The sequence below is a fragment of the Argopecten irradians genome, chromosome 16 (genome assembly GCF_041381155.1).
Source record: "Argopecten irradians isolate NY chromosome 16, Ai_NY, whole genome shotgun sequence".
Taxonomy (NCBI): Eukaryota; Metazoa; Mollusca; class Bivalvia; order Pectinida; family Pectinidae; genus Argopecten; species Argopecten irradians.
The window spans coordinates 394,501-420,323 of NC_091149.1; the positions used below are offsets into that span (position 1 = coordinate 394,501).

General features: G+C 34.7%; 1 protein-coding gene across 1 annotated transcript in view; it reads left to right on the forward strand.

Annotated features, from left to right (window-relative positions):
• LOC138310421 (villin-1-like) overlaps positions 1-25,823 on the forward strand; it is a 183,597-nt gene that overhangs the window by 132,364 nt on the left and 25,410 nt on the right. The window contains 8 exon segments of the mRNA XM_069251637.1: positions 7,342-7,509; positions 8,651-8,770; positions 9,017-9,100; positions 11,599-11,654; positions 11,854-11,947; positions 20,718-20,807; positions 22,328-22,441; positions 25,640-25,762. Coding sequence (XP_069107738.1) covers positions 7,342-7,509; positions 8,651-8,770; positions 9,017-9,100; positions 11,599-11,654; positions 11,854-11,947; positions 20,718-20,807; positions 22,328-22,441; positions 25,640-25,762 — 849 coding nt within the window.

Genomic DNA, 25,823 nt, shown 5'->3' on the forward strand with positions numbered 1-25,823 from the left:
GATTACGAAGGGTACTCACTCGAGTGAGATTGTTGAATAAATGTTCTGATTACGAAGGGTACCCACTCGAGTGAGATTGTTGAATAAATGTTCTGATTACGAAGGGTACCCACTCGAGTGAGATTGTTGAATAAATGTTCTGATTACACAGGGTACCCACTCGAGTGAGATTGTTGAATAAATGTTCTGATTACAAGGGTAATCAGTGAGTTGTGAATAATGTTCTGATTACACAGGGTACCCACTCGAGTGAGATTGTTGAATAAATGTTCTGATTTGAAGGGTACCACTCGAGTGAGATTGTTTGAATAAATGTTCTGATTACACAGGGTACCACTCGAGTGAGATTGTTGAATAAATGTTCTGATTACACAGGGTACCCACTCGAGTGAGATTGTTGAATAAATGTTCTGATTACACAGGGGTACCCACTCGAGTGAGATTGTTGAATAAATGTTCTGATTACACAGGGTACCCACTCGAGTGAGATTGTTGAATAAATGTTCTGATTACACAGGGTACTCACTCGAGTGAGATTGTTGAATAAATGTTCTGATTACGAAGGGTACTCACTCGAGTGAGATTGTTGAATAAATGTTCTGATTACGAAGGGTACTCACTCGAGTGAGATTGTTGAATAAATGTTCTGATTACACAGGGTACCCACTCGAGTGAGATTGTTGAATAAATGTTCTGATTACACAGGGTACCCACTCGAGTGAGATTGTTGAAAAAATGTTCTGATTATAAGGGTACCACTCGAGTGAGATTGTTGAATAAAAGTTCTGATTACACAGGGTACCAACTCGATTGAGATTGTTGAATAAATGTTTTGATTACACAGGGTATGCACTTGAGTGAGATTGTTGAAATAAATGTTCTGATACACAGGGTACCCACTCAAGTGAGATTGTTGAATAAATGTTCTGATTACAAAGCGTACTCACTCGAGTGAGATTGTTGAATAAATGTTCTGATTACACAGGGTACAACTCAAGTGAGATTGTTGAATAAATGTTCTGATTACACAGTACAACTCGAGTGAGATTGTTGAATTAAATGTTCTGATTGACATGGTAATCTATCATCACAGATATTGAATCAAATGTTCTGATTACACATATGCACTAGACTTTATGAAATCATATGGAATTGTATGACAATTAGGTGCTATCAGCCGTATCACTAAACACAACAAGACTCCATAGACTGGTATATCAAAATTACATGGACATTTATACATAAGATTATCAAAATATTGTTACTTGTATACATATAGATTATCAACATATAATGAGACATGTATACATAGATTATCAAAATATAATGGACACTATACATAGATTATCAAAATGTAATGGACATGTATGCACGTATACATAGTATCTATCAAAGATTACTATGGACATGTAAATACATATAATAGATTATCAAAATGTAATGGACATGTATGCACGTATACATAGATTATCAAAATATAATGGACATGTATACATATATAAATTATCAAAATGTATGGACATGTATGGATACATAGATTATCAACATATATGACTTTATACATAGATTATCAAAATATAATGGACACATGTATACATAGATTATCAAAATATAATGGACAGTATACATAGATTATCAAAATGTAATGGACACGTATACATAGATTATCAAAATATAATGGACAATATACATAGATTATCAAAATATAATGGACATGTATGCACGATACATAGATTATCAAAATATAATGGACACATGTATACATATATAAATTATCAAAATGATTATCAAATAATGGACAGTATACATAGTATACTATAGATTATCAAAATATAATGGACACGTATACATTAGATTATCAAAATATAATGGACAGGTATACATAGATTATCAAAATATAATGGACACGTATACATAGATTATCAAAATATAATGGACACATATACATAGATTATCAAAATATAATGGACATGTATACATAGATTATCAAAATATTAATGGACATGTATACATAGATTATCAAAATATAATGGACACGTATACATAGATTATCAAAATATAATGGACATGTATACATAGATTATCAAAATATAATGGACATGTATACATAGATTATCAAAATATAATGGACACGTATACATAGATTATCAAAATATAATGGACACGTATACATAGATTATCAAAATAAATGGACACGTATACATAGATTATCAAAATTAATGGACACTATACATAGATTATCAAAATGTAATGGACACGTATACATAGATTATCAAAATATAATGGACACGTATACATAGATTATCAAAATATAATGGACACGTATACATAGATTATCAAAATATAATGGACACGTATACATAGATTATCAAATATAATGGACACGTATACATAGATTATCAAAATATAATGGACATGTATACATAGATTATCAAAAATATAATGGACACCGTATACATAGATTATCAAAATATAATGGACAGTATACATAGATTATCAAAATATAATGGACACGTATACATAGATTATCAAAATATAATGGACACGTATACATAGATTATCAAAATATAATGGACACGTATACATAATATTATCAAAATATAATGGACACTGTATACATAGATTATCAAAATATAATGGACATAGATATCAAATATATACATAGATTATCAAAATAATAATGGATTACAAATTTGTATACATAGATTATCAAAATATAATGGACATGTATACATAGATTATCAAAATATAATGGACACGTATACATAGATTATCAAAATGTAATGGACATGTATACATAGATTATCAAAATGTAATGGACATGTATACATAGATTATCAAAATATAATGGACACGTATACATAGATTATCAAAATATAATGGACAGTATACACAGATTATCAAAATTAATGGACAGTATACATAGATATCAAAATATAATGGACACGTATACATAGATTATCAAAATATAATGGACAGTATACATAGATTATCAAAATATAATGGACAGTATACATAGATTATCAAAATATAATGGACACGTATACATAGATTATCAAAATATAATGGACACGTATACATAGATTATCAAAATATAATGGACACGTATACACAGATTATCAAAATATAATGGACACGTATACATAGATTATCAAAATATAATGGACAGTTACATAGATATCATAGAGATTATCAAAATATAATGGACACTATACATAGATTATCAAAATATAATGGACACGTATACATAGATTATCAAAATATAATGGACACGTATACATAGATTATCAAAATATAATGGACATGTATACATAGATTATCAAAATATAATGGACACGTATACATAGATTATCAAAATATAATGGACACGTATACATAGATTATCAAAATATAATGGACACGTATACATAGATTATCAAAATATAATGGACACGTATACATAGATTATCAAAATATAATGGACACGTATACATAGATTATCAAAATATAATGGACATGTATACATAGATTATCAAAATATAATGGACACGTATACATAGATTATCAAAATATAATGGACACGTATACATAGATTATCAAAATATAATGGACACGTATACATAGATTATCAAAATATAATGGACACATATACACAGATTATCAAAATATAATGGACACGTATACATAGATTATCAAAATATAATGGACACGTATACATAGATTATCAAAATATAATGGACACGTATACATAGATTATCAAAATATAATGGACACGTATACATAGATTATCAAAATGTAATGGACTAGTATACATAGATTATCAAAATATAATGGACTTACATAGATTATCAATATAATGGACAGTATACATAGATTATCAAAATATAATGGACACGTATACATAGATTATCAAAATATAATGGACATGTATACATAGATTATCAAAATATAATGGACACGTATACATAGATTATCAAAATATAATGGACATGTATACATAGATTATCAAAATATAATGGACACGTATACATAGATTATCAAAATATAATGGACATGTATACATAGATTATCAAAATATAATGGACACGTATACATAGATTATCAAAATATAATGGACACGTATACATAGATTATCAAAATATAATGGACACGTATACATAGATTATCAAAATATAATGGACACGTATACATAGATTATCAAAATATAATGGACATGTATACATAGATTATCAAAATATAATGGACACGTATACATAGATTATCAAAATATAATGGACACGTATACATAGATTATCAAAATATAATGGACAGTATACATAGATTATCAAAATATATGGAACGTATACATAGATTATCAAAATATAATGGACACGTATACATAGATTATCAAAATATAATGGACATGTATACATAGATTATCAAAATATAATGGACACGTATACATAGATTATCAAAATATAATGGCACATGTATACATAGATTATCAAAATATAATGGACACATATACACAGATTATCAAAATATAATGGACATGTATACATAGAATATCAAAATATAATGGACACGTATACATAGATTATCAAAATATAATGGACATGTATACATAGATTATCAAAATATTATATACTGTATACATAGATTATCAAAATATAATGGACACTATACATAGATTATCAAAATATAATGGACACATATACATAGATTATCAAAATATAATGGACATGTATACATAGATTATCAAAATATAATGGACATGTATACATAAATTATCAAATATAATGGACATGTATACATAGATTATCAAAATATTATGGACTTGTATACATAGATTATCAAAATATAATGGACACATATACATAGAATATCAAAATATAATGGACACATATACATAGATTATCAAAATATAATGGACACATATACATAGATTATCAAAATATAATGACTTGTATACATAGATTATCAAAATATAATGGACACGTATACATAGATTATCAAAATATAATGGACACATATACATAGATTATCAAAAATATAATGGACACATATACATAGATTATCAAAATATAATGGACATGTATACATAGATTATCAAAATATAATGGACACATATACATAGATTATCAAAATATAATGGACACATATACATAAATTATCAAATATAATGGACACATATACACAGATTATCAAAATGTAATGGACATGTATACATAGATTATCAAAATGTAATGGACATGTATACATAGATTATCAAAATATAATGGACACGTATACATAGATTATCAAAATGTAATGGACACATATACATAGATTATCAAAATGTAATGGACACATATACATAGATTATCAAAATATAATGGACACATATACATAGATTATCAAAATATAATGGACGTGTATACATAGATTATCAAATATAATGGACATGTATACATAGATTATCAAAATATTATGTACTTGTATACATAGATTATCAAAATATAATGGACACGTATACATAGAATATCAAAATATAATGGACACGTATACATAGATTATCAAAATGTAATGGACACATATACATAGATTATCAAAATATAATGGACACATATACATAGATTATCAAAATGTAATGGACACATATACATAGATTATCAAAATATAATGGACACGTATACATAGATTATCAAAATGTAATGGACACATATTCATAAATTATCAAAATAAAATGGACACATATACATAGATTATCAAAATATAATGGACACATATACATAGATTATCAAAATATAATGGACACGTATACATAAATTATCAAATATAATGGACATGTATACATAGATTATCAAATATAATGGACACATATACATAGATTATCAAAATATAATGGACACATATACATAGATTATCAAAATATAATGGACACATATACATAGATTATCAAAATATAATGGACACATATACATAAATTATCAAATATAATGGACAATGGACACATATACACAGATTATCAAAATGTAATGGACATGTATACATAGATTATCAAAATGTAATGGACATGTATACATAGATTATCAAAATATAATGGACACGTATACATAGATTATCAAAATATAATGGACACGTATACATAGATTATCAAAATATAATGGACACGTATACATAGATTATCAAATATAATGGACATGTATACATAGATTATCAAAATATTATGTACTTGTATACATAGATTATCAAAATATAATGGACACGTATACATAGAATATCAAAATATAATGGACACGTATACATAGATTATCAAAATGTAATGGACACATATACATAGATTATCAAAATATAATGGACACATATACATAGATTATCAAAATGTAATGGACACATATACATAGATTATCAAAATATAATGGACACATATACATAGATTATCAAAATATAATGGACACGTATACATAGATTATCAAAATATAATGGACATGTATACATAGATTATCAAAATATAATGGACACGTATACATAGATTATCAAAATATAATGGACACGTATACACAGATTATCAAAATGTAATGGACATGTATACATAGATTATCAAAATATAATGGACACGTATACATAGATTATCAAAATGTAATGGACACGTATACATAGATTATCAAAATTTAGTACATCACATGATAATTACTAGGAATGCGATTGGATAACAGCCATGGTCTATTTTGCGACAGTTCCCTGTACTTCTTGACTACGGGAGACTATACCTGACTACGGGAACTATACCAAAGTATAGTCCCCCGGGAATGAACACGCAACCAAATATATGACGTCACAATGAATGTCATGTGACGTACTAAATCTATTATGGCCCTTTCCCTCGGGAACAGTTCTCCTATAGTGTTGTCTGGTGAGGTATAGTCCCCTCGTCTTCGACTCGGGGACTATACCTCGCCAGACAACACTATAGGAGAACAGTTCCCTCACGAAAGGGCCATAATAGAATAATTATGGACATGTATACATAGATTATCAAAATGTAATGGACACGTATACATAGATTAACAAAATATAATGGACACGTATACATAGATTATCAAAATATAATGGACACGTATACATAGATTATCCAAATGTAATGGACACGTATACATAGATTATCAAAATGTAATGGACACATATACACAGATTATCAAAATGTAATGGACACGTATACATAGATTATCAAAATATAATGGACATGTATACACAGATTATCAAAATGTAATGGACACGTATACATAGATTATCAAAATGTAATGGACATGTATACCTAGATCATCAAAATATAATGGACACGTATACATAGATTATCAAAATATAATGGACAAGGTTGAATTTCTTTTTCATAGGCTCAAGGTCAAGGCTACTGTTGCTATTTTTTGAGAAGAAATCTTGGTTATAGATGCTTTATTGATGATAGGGGATACTTAATATGTTTGTTTTGTTTGTCAGATACGTGTTACACAAGGAAAGGAGCCTCCTCACTTCATGGCATTGTTTGATGGGAAAATGATCATCTTTTCTGTGAGTTGAATTTCCTGTGTAAAATTTACTTAAGACAGTCTCACACATGACCTATTCTAATCACCGTTTGTCTGGCATCGTGTCTTAGACAGTCTCACATGACCTATTCTAATCACCGTTTGTCTGGCGCTGTGTCTGAGACAGTCTCACATGACCTATTCTAATCACCGTTTGTCTGGTGTCCTGTCCGAGACAGTCTCACATGACCTATTCTAATCACCCTTTGTCTGGTGTCTTGTCTGAGACAGTCTCACATGACCTATTCTAATCACCGTTTGTCTGGCGCTATGTCTGAGACAGTCTCACATGACCTATTCTAATCACCGTTTGTCTGGCGTTGTGTCTCTTTCCCCTCCTATCTACTATTGTGAAGTACATTTTAAATTGATTTTGCAGTAGAATTAATATATGTAACTGGCCTACTATACCTATTGGATGGGTACGAAATGGTGGCTGTGTCCTAGTGGAGCACTGCCTCAGAAGTCACTCTATACTTTTTTGTAGGTTTCCAATAATTTTATGCATATGCATGCATTTATATATTAATTTTGTCCAAAACAAACATAACGATCATTCCTAATATCTATCAAATACTCTTTATGAATTTTATATTTTTATTGTTCAGTTTTATTTCTTTGTAGGTAAGTGATATAGATTGCTCCATTAGCTGTATACTAGGCACCAATTATAGCTCTAAAGATTACACAATTATCTGTCTAAAATCGTCTCACAGCTGCAAATTAGGATTTTAATTTCCAGATAGATAACATAAATATTGTTAGGGAAATCAATCCAGTTTGTTATTTTCGTAACTTGTAAGTCATGCATTATGCATTAACTTTTGCTTGTGAACATGAGAACTTCAGTAAATGATCACCAAGCTGAGTGAAATTTTGTTTGCCGCCGAACGTCCAAAAGATCTGGAACGAGGTTGAAAATCTGACTGTTTGGACAGTATCTTTTTTTGCAAAAAAATTATTATTGGAACTGAGAAAAAAATCAAAATGGATATCACTCTAGCAATTACATGAATAGTATGTTAAATTCCAATAAAATTAAGTTAGTTTAAGCAGACTTAATTGAGTTTATCTTAATTAAAGTAGATTGCATAGGAAATATATCCTTGTTTTATAATGTACAGGGAGGAAAAGCCTCGGGAAGCCAGGATAAATCTGACGAGAAAGGAGATGAAAGTGGACCCGGAGATAAGTACATGTTACATGTACGAGGTACATCACAGCTCTGTTTGAAGGCTGTTCAGGTAAGTAGAGTTATCTCCCTTATATTGACAAGTACGAGGTACATCACAGCTCAATTTGAAGGCTGTTCAGGAGAATAGAGTTATTTCCCTTATATTGACAAGTACGAGGTACATCACAATGAAGATATAAAGGTGACTTGATACACATCAGTTATTGTCTAAATCATAATTATTGTTTATGCTCTGTTGGCGGAAGAGCATCTTTAAGCATATACAATATGTTTGTAAACATTTATTATGTTTCAGGTGCCGCTTCGTGCAGCTTCCCTGAATTCCACCGATGTGTTTGTCATCGTCACAAAAACCTCTATCACCCTCTGGATGGGAAAGGTAACCATGGAAACCAACTTTGATCATGTGTGAATAATTCAATCTTGCTTGGAACAAGCAATTTCATTGAAAAAAACCACATAATCAGCCCATAACGTAAATGTTGCCGTTTATGTCATATTTGATTGGTTGAAGTTGTTGTGTAATAATTTCTAAGAGAAAGAGTCTATTAATGATATTTGAATCCAAGTCAAAAGATTGAATTATAATGATAAAATGAATATAAGGAGGGGGGGTACTGAAATCGGGTTGTCCGTCTGCCTGTATGTCCGTCCGTCTGTCCAGCGAACTCCTCCTACTTGACAGATTTTTATAAAATTTTGTGCACAGAACCCTGATTCTGATATAAAACAATGTTGAGGGTCTGCAATGTCTCCTATTAATGGAGTTATTACTAAATTTGTATCATGGTGAGTATTCGTCGTCCACTCTGGTGATAGTTCTAGTTATGGAGATATCACACAGAAATCTCCCTTTGACTTGGGTGCTTATCTCCCTTTAGACAGGTGTGACTTGGGTGCTTATCTCCCTTTAGACAGGTGTGACTTGAGTGGTTATCTCCCTTAAGACAGGTGTGACTTGGGTGCTTTTCTCCCTTTAGACAGGTGTGACTTGGGTGCTTATCTCCCTTTAGACAGGTGTGACTTGGGTGCTTATCTCCCTCCCATTAGACAGGTGTGACTTGGGTGGTTATTTCCCTTTAGACAGGTGTGACATGGGTGGTTATCTCCCTTTAGACAGGTGTGACTTGGGTGGATATCTCCCTTTAGACAGGTGTGACTTGGGTGCTTATCTCCCTTTATACAGGTGTGACTTGGGTGCTTATCTCCCTTAAGACAGGTGTGACTTGGGTGCTTTTCTCCCTTTAGACAGGTGTGACTTGGGTGCTTATCTCCCTTTAGACAGGTGTGACTTGGGTGCTTATCTCCCTCCCATTAGACAGGTGTGACTTGGGTGGTTATTTCCCTTAAGACAGGTGTGACATGGGTGGTTATCTCCCTTTAGACAGGTGTGACTTGGGTGGATATCTCCCTTTAGACAGGTGTGACTTGGGTGCTTATCTCCCTTTAGACAGGTGTGACTTGGGTGCTTATCTCCCTTTAGACAGGTGTGACCTGGGTGGTTATCTCCCTTTAGACAGGTGTGACTTTGGTGCTTATCTCCCTTTAGACAGGTGTGACTTGGGTGCTTATCTCCCTTTAGACAGGTGTGACTTGGGTGCTTATCTCCCTTTAGACAGGTGTGACTTGGGTGCTTATCTCCCTTTAGACAGGTGTGACTTGGGTGCTTATCTCCCTTTAGACAGGTTTGACTTGGGTGCTTATCTCCCTTTAGACAGGTGTGACTTGGGTGGTTATTTCCCTTTAGACAGGTGTGACATGGGTGGTTATCTCCCTTTAGACAGGTGTGACTTGGGTGGATATCTCCCTTTAGACAGGTGTGACTTGGGTGCTTTTCTCCCTTTAGACAGGTGTGACTTGGGTGCTTATCTCCCTTTAGACAGGTGTGACTTGGGTGCTTATCTCCCTCCCATTAGACAGGTGTGACTTGGGTGGTTATTTCCCTTTAGACAGGTGTGACATGGGTGGTTATCTCCCTTTAGACAGGTGTGACCTTGGTGGATATCTCCCTTTAGACAGGTGTGACTTGGGTGCTTATCTCCCTTTAGACAGGTGTAACTTGGGTGCTTATCTCCCTTTAGACAGGTGTGACTTGGGTGCTTATCTCCCTTTAGACAGGTGCGACTTGGGTGCTTATCTCCCTTTAGACAGGTGTGACTTGGGTGCTTATCTCCCTTTAGACAGGTGTGACTTGGGTGCTTATCTCCCTTTAGACAGATATGACTTGGGTGCTTATCTCCCTTTAGATAGGTGTGACTTGGGTGCTTGTCTCCCTCCCTTTAGACAAGTGTGACTTGGGTGCTTATCTCCCTCCCTTTAGACAGGTGTGACTTGGGTGCTTATCTCCCTTTAGACAGGTGTGACTTGGGTGCTTGTCTCCCTCCCTTTAGACAAGTGTGACTTGGGTGCTTATCTCCCTCCCTTTAGACAGGTGTGACTTGGGTGCTTATCTCCCTTTAGACAGGTGTAACTTGGGTGGTTAACTCCCTTTAGACAGGTGTGACTTGGGTGGTTATCTCCCTTTAGACAGGTGTGACTTGGGTGCTTATCTCCCTTCAGACAGATGTGACATGGGTGGTTATCTCCCTTTAGACAGGTGTGACTTTGGTGCTTTTCTCCCTTTAGACAGGTGTGACTTGGGTGGTTATCTCCCTTTAGATAGGTGTGACCTGGGTGGTTATCTCCCTTTAGACAGGTGTGACTTTGGTGCTTATCTCCCTTTAGACAGGTGTGACTTGGGTGGTTATCTCCCTTTAGACAGGTGTGACTTGAGTGCTTATCTCCCTTTAGACAGGTGTGACTTGGGTGCTTATCTCCCTTTGAACAGGTGTGACCAGTTTATAAGTTATATACCTAAGTTGATTTTATTCTTTGTAGAAATGTACTGGAGATGAAAGAGAGATGGGCAAAAAAATTTGCGGACGCTTCTCTAGGTGAGTATCAAACCCTCTTATCAAGATTTCCACTCACCAAGTTTACAATCAAAATATGTGGACATATGAATTGGAGTAGTGATCTGTGCCCTAAGACAGAAAAAAAATACGGAATGGTTGACTACGTACATGTACGTATTATTTTTGACAGAACACTTTCTATGGTTGTCTACAAACATGCACATATTATTTTTGACAGAACACCTGCTATGGTTTTTGAAGGACAGGAAAAGAAAGAATTCTGGGACTTACTTGGAGGAAAGGAGGAATATGCAAGTGAAAAGATTATTCAGGTTTGTATACAACAAAACTTTTAAAAGATTTTTAGGTCACAAAGGTATCAGTGTACAGTAAGACCGAATGGCCAAGGGTGTGATTTTTATTAAGCAGAAAGCCCCTGTTTTATTATATGCATAAAAAAATTAAAAAAATGTATATATCCTAAAATTGGTGAATTTAATCTAGAGAATTATATGCAGGCTTCACATTTGCATAAAGAAATCCCCCAAAATGGGTTCGAGATTATTGGTTTAGAGGGTATCCGAATGTGCGTCTCAGATGGAAAAACTCAATACTGTAGCAGCAGAAATTGATAGCGGGGGTACGAGGTAAGATTGCTCAAAAGTTAAATGATATACCTATGTCAAAATAGGCTCAGTTCCGCAATCACGGCAGTGATGCTTGGTTTTAAACTGTGTCCAAGAAAAAAAATTCTCCTAGAGGGGGTGTAATTTTGGGTTGAGAATCCCAATTTTTAGCATTTTTTCAAAAAACTAATTTGGTTACCATTTGGCTCACAAAACCACAAAAAGCAGACCTGTCCAAAAATGAACTCTGCATAACAATTACAAATGTTGTGTAGATTTTTAGCCCACCATCATCAGATGGTGGGCTATTCAAATCGCCCTGCGTCCGTGGTCCGTTGTCCGCCGTCCGTCGTCCATCCGTAAACAATGCTTGTTATCACTATTTCTTAAAAACTGCTGCAGGGATTTTGTTCAAACTTCACATGGAGGTTACCCTTGGTCCCTAGTTGTGCCATACAGATTTTGAGGCTGATCGGAAAGACAAGATGGCCACCAGGCAGCCAATCTTTGATTTTGGCAGTTGAAGTTTGTTATCGATATTTCTTGAGAACTACTTAAGGGATTTTGTTCAAACTTCACATGGAGATTACCCTTGGTCCCTAGTTGTGCCATACAGATTTTGAGGCTGATCGGAAAAACAAGATGGCCGCCAGGCAGCCATCTTTGATTTTGGCAGTTGAAGTTTGTAATCAATATTTCTTGAGAACTACTGAAGGGATTTTGTTCAAACTTCACATGGAGGGTACCCTTGGTCCCTAGTTGTGCCATACAGATTTTGAGGCTGATCGGAAAAACAAGATGGCCGCCAGGCAGCCATCATTGATTTTGGCAGTTGAAGTTTGTTATTGATATTTCTTGAGAACTACTGAAGGGATTTTGTTCAAACTTCACATGGGGGGTACCCTTGGTCCCTAGTTGTGCCATACAGATTTTTAGGCTGATAGGAAAAACAAGATGGCCGCCAGACGGCCTTCTTGGATTTTGATAGTTAAGGTTTGATATCCCTATTTCTCAAAAAGTGCTGAAGGGATCTTTCTCAAATTTAATATGTAGGTTTCCCTAGGGCCCTTGTTGTGCATATTGCATTTTTGGACCAATCGGTGAACAAGATGGCCACCAGGCCGCCATCTTGGATTTCAATAGTTAAAGTTTGTTATGGCTATTTCTCAGACAGTACTTAAGGGATCTGTCTCAAATTTCATATGTAGGTTCCCCTAGGGACCTTGTTGTGCATATTGCATTTTGGGACCGATCGGTCAACAAGAAGGCCGCCAGGCAGCCATCTTGGATTTTGTTATTCAAAGTTTGTTATCGCTATTTCTCAGAAAGTGCTGAAGGGATCTGTCTCAAAATTCATATGTAGGTTCCCCTAGGGTGCTAGTTGTGCATATTGTGATTTGGGACGGATCGGTCAACAAGATTGCTGCCAGGCAGCCATCTTGGATTTTTATATTCAAAGTTTGTTATCGCTATTTCTCAGAAAGTATTAAATGGATCTTTCTCAAATTTCACATGTAGGTTCCCCTAGGGCCCTAGTTGTGCATATTGTGATTTGGGACCAATTGATCAACAAGATGGCCGCCAAGGAGTCATCTTGGATTTTGATAGTTGAAGTTTGTTACTGCTATTTCTCAAAAGGTACTGAAGCGATCTGTCTCAAATTTTATATGTACCGTAGTATGTTTGAAAAAGTTTAAAAGTAGAGAAAAGATCCATCTTTCCTTTGTCAGATATAGATCATTCTTTGGTGGGCGCCTAGATCCCTCTGGGATCTCTTGTAAAAATATATATATATACTTTTATATAGATGTCATTTAGGGTAAAAAGCTGTGTGTAAATAATTAAAGCCTGCACTTTATTTTGCTGAATTTTTCAAATCTACTGTACACTGCCACCAAAATCTCAAGTGACCTATTCCTATCGCTGTTTTGTCCATCGTCATGCATCGTCATGTGATGATAAACAATTTACTTTTTTGACATCTTCTCCAGAACTACTGAACCAAATTTGTTGAAATTTTGCAGAAACCTTGACCAAAGGTCAACCAAAATTGTGAATAATATGGTTTTCCTCTGAATTTCTCGAAAATAGTAGAATCAAATACTTTTCATAGATGGAAAGGTCTTTACAAAAATTGGGAATTATATGAGCCTGGGGTCTCACATTTACTATAGTTTATAAAGGGAAAACACATTTTGGAGAATTATTCGCTGACATCAGAATAATCAGTATGAGATGGCAGTTGAACCCTTGTTGGAAAAAATTTCCCAGAATGATACACAGAAGGCTTTGGGAGGGGCCAAAAGGGGTAAAATTGACCAAATTTCAAATATCTTGAAAAACCTTGGTTAGAATTATTAGCCTGAAATAGCATTTCAACATCATAATCATATTGGTCCTGGCTGACCCTCAGGGGCAAGAGGGATGGGGCCAAATGGGGTCGAAATGTCTAAAATTTCAAAAATCTTCTTCTGAATTCACAGGTTTGATGAATACAAATACTCATTATAGATTGAAGGGTAATATTGATATTGTCTCTGTCTGATTTCAAGATGCTGATGGACCAATATATATATATATAGTGTTTATATGTCTTTGTTTTATTCTGTATCCGAACTCAGGTGACCGTTAGGGTCCATAGGCCTCTTATTTTAACCCATAACCATCAGATGTTGGCTGGGATGATCCTCAAGATATAGTCAAGGTGACAGAAGGATGGGGCTTCAAAAGGAGAATGTTGTTGACAGAGGGGTGGGGCTCCAAAAGGGGAACTTTGCTGACAGAGCGTTGGGGCTCCAAAAGGGGAACATCATCAGGAAAAGACAATCATATCTATAATGTACATGTAGTTTGAAATTTCATAAGGAAAAGACAATCAAATCTATAGTGTACATGTAGTGTGAAACTTCATTAGGAAAAGACAATAAAATTTATAGTGTACATGTAGTGTGAAACTTCATTAGGAAAAGACTATCAAATTTATAGTGTACATGTAGTGTGAAACTTCATTAGGAAAAGTCAATAAAATTTATAGTGTACATGTAGTGTGAAACTTCATCAGGAAAAGACAATCAAATCTATAGTGTACATGTAGTGTGAAACTTCATCAGGAAGAGACAATCAAATTTATAGTGTACATGTAGTGTGAAACTTCATCAGGAAAAGACAATAAAATTTATAGTGTACATGTAGTGTGAAACTTCATCAGGAAGAGACAATCAAATTTATAGTGTACATGTAGTGTGAAACTTCATTAGGAAAAGACAATCAAATTTATAGTGTACATGTAGTGTGAAACTTCATCAGGAAAAGACAATCAAATTTATAGTGTACATGTAGTGTGAAACTTCATTAGGAAAAGACAATCAAATTTCATATGAAGATCGAAGGCACATTTAAGTTATGGAGACAAAGAGACAGAGACCCAAATTGAGAACTTGTTTAGAGTCTTGTTTTGAGATCTTGTTAGTTGTCTTTGTAAAATAAATTTTGTCAAATGAACATTAAAGTTGTATGGTCTATGACTCGCTCTTTTTTATCAAGAAACACGTTTACAGGGGATATTGTTTTGGACTCCGTCCGTCCGTCCATCAGTCCAAGATTCTTTTCCGGGCTACAACTCAAAAACCGTTCAACGCAGCTCCATGAAACTTTCTGAATATATCAGACAAGTGCCCTTGTTGTTCCTTTTGCTATTGTGGACCTTCCATTTTGGAAATTTTTCCGTTACCATGGAAACTTAGTCAAAAATACCAAATTTCTGTTTCCTTTTGTTTCCAGACTATAACTCCAAAACCGTTTTAATGCAGCTCAATGAACCTTTTTAGGTCACTTGCTCATATGTCATGGTGAGCTATTGCGATAGTCTTTTATGCATCCTCATGCGTCGTGCGTTAACATTTCTTTGTGAACGTGATAACTTGAGTACAGTGGACCCTCGATAATCCGGACACCTTGGTTCCCAGCCTAAACCGTCCGGATTACGAGTTTTCCGGACTGACGAATTCCGTGTTCTTAGTCAATTAAATTGTCACGTACGAGTTACTCCCCTTGACCTTGTAATCGATGATAGGCTTTTATGTAACATACGTGTATTATAATTAATACTTAGTTTGTTATGTTTTATAGGTATTCTTATATCATTACGTTAAGAATATTAAATAAACGTATTTCTTTTTCAAAATACAAAACATAAGGCAGTGACGTCGTTAATTGTGCACTATGTATTCATATAACTACCTATCCCACTCTTGATCTGTCGTACGGCAGATCAATATTATCTACGTTCTTGGCATAACAAAACTATGATAACAAATAGTTGTTAACATTTTATGAACTTATATAATTGTTATTTTGTATAATGTGTGTTTTTAATCACCATTTCCACAAGTCTTTGCTTTCTGACTTACAGACGTGTGTAACAACCACGCGCCCATTCACGTCTAACTTCGTGCACAATATCACACACATGTAAATGGCACATGCCGTAGCCTTTATATCTTATACCACAGACGATGAATTCGACTAGATTCACATACATTTAAAATTATTATTAATTTTGTGAGTATTATCTCACTTTATTGTATCCGATACTCATAGCGATATATTCTGCATGCGAAACAAGTAAGGTATCTACAACATACGTACCCGTACCCAAACTCAAACTGCATGTTTAAAAGCGTGTTGCTAAAAATATATTGCGTATCTCAATTACAACACTGAAGTTTGATCTCCTATAGAAAACTAATGAACCGTTACATGACTGCACGTACCCGTGTGGGAAAGGTGTTCAGGTAAACGCCCGTGGCTATGACCTGGCAGCCGTCGTTATGACAACACGGTCAGTGACAAGTGATAGTGTGTATTGTACACATGATTGTAGCTGGCTTTGGATTTTCTCGGCGGGAATTTATTAACGAAAATTACATTCCGTTCCCAAAATGGCGTTCCGGATTCGGAATACGAATTTCCGGACTAGTGAGTATAAATACCGTTACGGAAATCCGTTCCCTGACATTTCCGTCCGGATTGTGAGTTTTCCAGACTATCGGCGTCAGGATTATCGCGGGTCCACTGTAAATATAAACCGAGCTAAATGAAACTTTGTATGTAGACTAATCTTGAAAATATCTCGGGACGAGTTAGAAAATCAGCTTGATTAGACAGTAATTTACAGAGTTATTGCCCTTTGCGCTAATAATTATTATTGAAACTTGCGAAAACGATAACTTGAGTAAATATACTTAATGAAACTTTGTATGTAGACCTATTAGATCTATATTCCTAATTCGTGCACAAAAGACATCTGCTAATAAATGAAATAACTAATTTGTATCAAATATCAGGTGACCTTTAAAGGCGCATGGACCTCTTTATGTATATATTAAACAAGTGCCCTAGTTATGCCTTTTGCTATCGCGGACCTTCCATTTTGGGAATTTTTTTCCGTTACCATGGAAAATTAGTCAAAATTACCGAATTACTGTTTCCTTTTTTTCCGGACTGTAACTTCAAAACCTTTTAACACAGCTCCCAGAGACTTTCAGAATATATCAGACAAGTGCCCCAGTTATGCCTTTTGCTGTTGTGGACCTTCAATTTTTAGCTCACCTGGCCCGAAGGTAAATCTTATAAATTGCTACTAGTCATAGATTTCTACATGGATTGTAACCAAATTTGGCCACAAACATCCTTGGGGGAAGGGGAACAGAACTTGTATAAATTTCGGCTCTGGTCCCCCGGGGGCAGGAGGGGCGGGGCCCAATAGGGGAATAGAGGTAAATCCTTTAAATTGCTACCAGTCATAGAGTTCTACATGGATTGTAACCAAATTTGGCCACAAACATTCTTGGGGGAAGGGGAACAGAACTTGTATAAATTTTGGCTCTGACCCCCCGGGGGCAGGAGGGGCGGGGCCCAATAGGAGAAATAGAGGTAAATCCTATAAATCACTGCTTGTCCTAGAGTTCTGCATGGATTGTAACCAAATTTGGCCACAAACATCCTTGGGGGAAGGGGGACAGAACTTGTATAAATTTTGGCTCTGACCCCCTGGGGGCAGGAGGGGCGGGGCCCAATAAGGGAAATAGGGGAAATAGAGGTAAATCCTTTAAATCGCTACTAGTCATAGAGTTTTACATGGATTGTAACCAAATTTGGCCACAAACATCCTTGGGGAAAGGGGAACAGAACTTGTATAAATTTTGGCTCTGGTCATCCGGGGGCAGGAGGGGCGGGGCCCAATAGGGGAAATAGAGGTAAATCCTTTAAATCGCTACTAGTCATAGAGTTCTACATGGATTGTAACCAAATTTGGCCACAAACATCCTTGGGGGAAGGGGAACAGAACTTGTATAAATTTTGGCTCTTGCCCTCCGGGGACAGGAGGGGTAGGGCCCAATAGGGGAAATAGAGGTAAATCCTTTAAATTGCTACTAGTCATAGAGTTCTACATGGATTGTAACCAAATTTGGCCACAAACATCCTTGGGGGAAGGGGAACAGAACTTGTATAAATTTTGGCTCTGGCCCCTGGGGGCAGGAGGGGTGGGGCCCAATAGGGAAATTTGATGTTAATATTCAAATTCCTTCAGAAAGAAACAATTATAATGAACCTGTATTCAGAACATTACTTTGCATTACAAACCAGGTGAGCGATACAGGCCCTCTGGGCCTCTTGTTGGAATTTTTTTCTGTTACCATGGAAACTCAAGTCGAAAACACCAAATTACAGTTTCATTTTGTTCCCTGCTGTCATATTTTTTTTCAGTTTTACAGTACTTGCATACATTTAAAGTTAAACTCAAATATTGGTATTTATATCAACTGCAGGGTGCAGGGGATAATGCCAAGCTTTCTGGCTCCTTGTTTCGTAGAAAAAAACATCTAAAATCTCAAGTTAAGTCTAATTGAAAGGTTATTAAATAGTTAATTTTAAAATATTGATTTTTTAGCTCACCTGACCCAAAGGGCCGGTGAGCTTATGTCATGGTGCGGCGTCCTTCCGTCATCCGTCCGTCCGTCCGTCCGTCCGTCAACATTTCCTTTAAATCGCTACTAGTCATAGAGTTCTGCATGGATTGTAACCAAATTTGGTCACTAACATTCTTGGGGAAGGGGAACAGAACTTGTATAAATTTTGGCTCTGACCCCCTGGGGGCAGGAGGGGCGGGGCCCAATAGGGGAAATAGAGGTTAATCCTAGAAACCGCTACTTGTCCTAGAGTTCTGCATGGATGGTAACCAAATTTGACCACAATCATCCTTGGGGAAGGGGGACAGAACTTGTATAAATTTTGGCTCTGACCCCCTGGGGGCAGGAGGGGCGGGGCCCAATAAGGGAAATAGGGGAAATAGAGGTAAATCCTTTAAATCGCTACTAGTCATAGAGTTTTACATGGATTGTAACCAAATTTGGCCACAAACATCCTTGGGGGAAGGGGAACAGAACTTGTATATATTTTGGCTCTGACTCCCCCAGGGGCAGGAGGGGTAGGGCCCAATAGGGGATATAGAGGTAAATCCTATAAATTGCTACTTGTCCTAGAGTTCTACATGGATTGCAACCAAATTGGTCACAAACATCCTTGGGGAAAGAGGAACAGAACTTGTATAAATTTTGGCTCTGGTCATCCGGGGGCAGGAGGGGCGGGGCCCAATAGGGGAAATAGAGGTAAATCCTTTAAATCGCTACTAGTCATAGAGTTCTACATGGATTGTAACCAAATTTGGCCACAAACATCCTTGGGGGAAGGGGAACAGAACTTGTATATATTTTGGCTCTGACTCCCCCAGGGGCAGGAGGGGTAGGGCCCAATAGGGGATATAGAGGTAAATCCTATAAATTGCTACTTGTCCTAGAGTTCTACATGGATTGCAACCAAATTGGTCACAAACATCCTTGGGGAAAGAGGAACAGAACTTGTATAAATTTTGGCTCTGACCCCCCCGGGGGCAGGATGGGCGGGCCAAATAAGGGAATTAGAGGTAAATATTCAAATTCCTTCAGAAAAGAAACAATGAACCTGTATATAAAACAGTACTTGGCATTACAAACCAGGTGAGCGATACAGGCCCTCTGGCCCTCGTGTCTTGTATACATGTTTTAAAGTCTCTCAGTTGTTCAGATCTATTCAGACCTGTACAGTGAGGTTAAAATTGCTGAATTATTATTGTTAGTCACATGATACAACTCAGGAGGTTCCGATCTAAACAAGTATTGCTGATGTCGATCACATGATGCAACTCGGTCTTTTGTTATTACCTGAATTTTTTTAAACGTGATGGTGATCTGTGTCCCCTTTTAAAATGCATGACATTCCTCCCTCTATTTGAATGGTATGTTGATACTTTATGGATCTGAAGCATCATATATATGCATCAATAGTCACTCATTGTATGTTTTACAACAATTTGTTATAGTGAACATTATATGAAATACAATGTTAAAGCCTGACTTTTGTGCTGATTTTCCCACAGAATGCTGAAGATGTCAGACCCCCTAGATTGTTCCAGCTCTCAAATGCGACAGGCCGACTCACAGCCAGCGAGATCCCAAACTTCATACAGGTAATAAAACAAAAAATGGACTGTGACATGATTTTAATACAAGGCAGCACCTAGTCTATAAATAGATATGATACAAGTTGAGATCTGTTTGGTGCATGCTGATTGGTCCATTCAGAAAAAAGGTGACCTTTGAACTGCCAAATATTTGTTAAAAGTCTTTAAAGGAAGAAAGTCCTATAAAACTATGGCCTATGATTTGTACTCGTTTAAATCCCAAAATCTGTTCAATTTTCAAACCTGTTACAGTGGAACTCGGTTAATACGAACTCGAAGAGACCGAGATAAAACTTCGAGTTATCCGAGTGTTAGAATTAAACGAGTTATGATGTCTTCTGACGATCTCTTTACTTGGTAAAGATAGACAAGTTCCATGTTGTAAAATGATGTGAACAAGAGAGATGTCAAATTCGCAGATAGTAGTTGCAAAATTATAACAATAGAACCTAAATATATAATTTAAAATGCTGTTCTACGGCAGATTTATGAAAAAGAAAAACGGCATTTTCAGCGAAGTTGTTGTCCACAAAATCTCATTTTGAGTTAAAAGACATTTTATGTATGAATTTTGTCATTCGGACTCAAAATTTTCTTCGTATTATCCGAGTTCTTTGAGTTTTCCGAATTTGAATTATCCAAGTTCTTTAAATAAAGATAAAGAGGGAATTCGGCCAGGACCGGCAAAGTACTTTGTATTAAGCTGGGTTGTCAAATTATCCGAGTTCGTATCAACCAAGTTCCATTGTATTTAGTGATTAAATGTTGAATTTCAAATGCATTGGAGTTTAAATGCTGCCCATCATTCAGTCATCCAAACATCGTTGAGAAATCAAATGTCGTATGACATCATCACAGCATATTTGCTGGTCCTGTGTTGTATTTGCGCCAGTTGACACAACATCAGTACATATATGGTTATTAACAAGAAGTCTCCCGAAACACGCACCTCGCACAACATACACGCAACACACCGCATACATGGGAGGCCGTCCTTACATGACCATAGCTGTAAATAGGACGTTAATTAATCAAACAAACAAACAAAATAACAAGAAGTTGATTAAAAAGTTTAACCTATTTGAATCCTGTGACCTTGAATAACGATCAAGGTCGTTCATTTGAACAAATTTAGTAACCTTTCATCCCAGCATGTCACCGGCCCAATATCAGGTCTCTATGCCTTTTGGTTATTAACAAAAAGTTGTTTAAAGATTTTAGCATATTAGACCCCTGTGACCTAGAATGTAGGTCAAGATCATTCATTTGAACAAACTTGGGAGCCTTCATCCTAGCATGTCACAGGCCCAAGATCAGGTATCTATGCCTCTTAGTTATTATGTAACAAGAAATTGTTTAGAATAACTCCTGTGACCTTGAATGAAGGTCATTGTCATTCAAGGTTTATATTTCTCCTAAAGATGTGTCTGAAGTGTCGAAGTATTCTCAATAATATTTAAATTTGTTCAAGATTGTATATTATTTTAGACGGAAACTCTATAATGTATTATGACTTTGTGTTTAAGGATGATCTGGTACCTGAGGATGTGATGTTACTTGACGCCTGGGACTGTCTGTTTTTGTGGATCGGTGAGGGAGCAAATAAAGTTGAGAAAACTGAGTCAGAAAAACTAGCATTGGTAAGATTCTTAAAGTTAAACATTGGTAAGCTTTTTAAGTTACACTAGCATTGGTCAGCTTCTTAAGGTTACACTTATGTTGGTAAACTTCTTAAAATTAAACTGATGTTGGTAAACTTCTTAAAGTTAAACTTATGTTGGTAAACTTCTTAAAGTTAAACTTATGTTGGTAAACTTCTTAAAATTAAACTGATGTTGGTAAACTTCTTAAAATTAAACTGATGTTGGTAAACTTCTTAAAGTTACACTAGCATTGGTAAGCTTCTTAAAGTTAAACTTATGTTGGTAAACTTCTTAAAATTAAACTGATGTTGGTAAACTTCTTAAAGTTAAACTGATGTTGGTAAACTTCTTAAAGTTACACTAGCATTGGTAAGCTTCTTAAAGTTAAACTTATGTTGGTAAACTTCTTAAAATTAAACTGATGTTGGTAAACTTCTTTAAGTTAAACTTACGTTGGTAACCTTCTTAAAACTACACTAGCATTAGTAAGCTTCTTAAAGTTAAACTTATGTTGGTAAACTTCTTAAAGTTAAACTTATGTTGGTAAACTTCTTAAAATTAAACTGATATTGGTAAACTTCTTAAAGTTAAACTTAAGTTGGTAAACTTCTTAAAGTTACACTAGCATTGGTAAGCTTCTTTAAGTTAAACTTATGTTGGTAAACTTCTTAAAGTTAAACTTATGTTCATAAACTTCTTAAAGTTAAACTTATGTTGGTAAACTTCTTAAAATTAAACTGATATTGGTAAACTTCTTAAAGTTAAACTTAAGTTGGTAAACTTCTTAAAACTACACTAGCATTAGTAAGCTTCTTAAAATTAAACTGATGTTGGTAAACTTCTTAAAGTTAAACTTATGTTCGTAAACTTCTTAAAGTTAAACTTATGTTGGTAAACTTCTTAAAGTAAAACTTATGTTGATAAACTTCTTTAAGTAACTCTAGCATTGGTAAACTTCTTAAAGTTACTTTAGCATTGGTAAACTTCTTTAAGGTACAAGCATTGATAAACTACTGAAAGTTACACTTACATTGGTATACTTCTTAAAGGTACACTAACATTGATAAACTACTGAAAGTTACACTTACATTGGTATACTTCTTAAAGGTACACTAACATTGATAAACTACTGAAAGTTACACTTACATTGGTATACTTCTTAAAAGTACACTAACAGCGATAAACTACTGAAAGTTACAATTACATTGGTATACTTCTTAAAGGTACACTAACATTGATAAACTACTGAAAGTTACACTTACAATCGTATACTTCTTAAAGGTACACTAACATTGATAAACTACTGAAAGTTACTATTACATTGGTATACTTCTTAAAGGTACACTAGCATAGATAAACTACTGAAAGTTACACTTACATTGGTATACTTCTTAAAGGTACACAAGCATAGATAAACTACTGAAAGTTACACTTACATTGGTATACTTCTTAAAGGTACACTAACATTGATAAACTACTGAAAGTTACACTTACATTGGTATACTTCTTAAAGGTACACTAACATTGATAAACTTCTTCAAGTTACACTTACATTGGTATACTTCTTAAAGGTACACTAACATTGATAAACTACTGAAAGTTACACTTACAATCGTATACTTCTTAAAGGTACACTAACATTGATAAACTACTGAAAGTTACACTTACATTGGTATACTTCTTAAAGGTACACTAACATTGATAAACTACTGAAAGTTACACTTACATTGGTATACTTCTTAAAGGTACACTAACATTGATAAACTACTGACAGAAAGTTACACTTACATTGGTAAACTTCTTAAAGGTACACTAACATTGATAAACTACTGAAAGTTACACTTACATTGGTATACTTCTTAAAGGTACACTTACCTTGATAAACTACTGAAAGTTACACTTACATTGGTATACTTCTTAAAGGTACACTAACATTGATAAACTACTGAAAGTTACACTTACATTGGTATACTTCTTAAAAGTACACTAACATTGATAAACTACTGAAAGTTACACTTACAATCGTATACTTCCTAAAGGTACACTAACATTGATAAACTTCTTCAAGTTTCACTTACATTGGTAAACTTCTTAAAGGTACACTAACATTGATAAACTACTGAAAGTTACACTTACATTGGTATACTTCTTAAAAGTACACTAACATTGATAAACTACTGAAAGTTAAACTTAAGTTGGTAAGCTTCTTAAAGTTACACTAGCATTGGTAAGCTTCTTAAAGTTACACTTATGTTGGTAAACTTCTTAAAATTAAACTGATATTGGTAAACTTCTTAAAGTTAAACTTAAGTTGGTAAACTTCTTAAAGTTAAACTTAAGTTGGTAAACTTCTTAAAGTTACACTAGCATTGGTAAGCTTCTTAAAGTTAAACTTATGTTGGTAAACTTCTTAAAGTTAAACTTATGTTGGTAAACTTCTTAAAGTTAAACTTATGTTGGTAAACTTCTTAAAGTTAAACTTATGTTGATAAACTTCTTTAAGTTACTCTAGCATTGGTAAACTTCTTAAAGTTACTCTAGCATTGGTAAACTTCTTTAAGGTACACTAGCATTGATAAACTACTGAAAGTTAAACTTTCAATCGTATACTTCTTAAAGGTACACTTACCTTGATAAACTACTGAAAGTTACACTTACATTGGTATACTTCTTAAAGGTACACTAACATTGATAAACTACTGAAAGTTACACTTACATTGGTATACTTCTTAAAGGTACACTAACATTGATAAACTACTGAAAGTTACACTTACATTGGTATACTTCTTAAAAGTACACTAACATTGATAAACTACTGAAAGTTACACTTACATTGATATACTTCTTAAAGGTACACTAACATTGATAAACTACTGAAAGTTACACTTACATTGGTATACTTCTTAAAGGTACACTAACATTGAAAAACTACCGAAAGTTACACTAGCTTAAGTAAACTTCTGAAAGTTACACTAGCATTGGCAAGCTTCTTAAAGTTAAACTAACACTGATAAACTTCTTAAAGTTACACTAACATTGATAAAGTTACCAAGCCAGGAACATTAGTGATAAATGACCTTTGATCCCTATTGTAAGAATACACAACATTGACACTTGTGTTTGTAGAAATACATGACCTTTGACCCTGTCAGTTGTAGGATTACATGACCTTTGACCTCTGTTTGTCTGTTTTAGGATTACATGACCTCTGACCCAGCTGGCAGAGATAATGATGCACCCATCATAAAGATCAAACAAGGATATGAACCACCAACATTCACCGGGTTTTTCCAGGCCTGGGACACCAAGTTATGGAGTGTATGTATCTGACAAAAACCAGGTCACTGTAACCTATATCTTGACCTTTGATCTGTGTTTT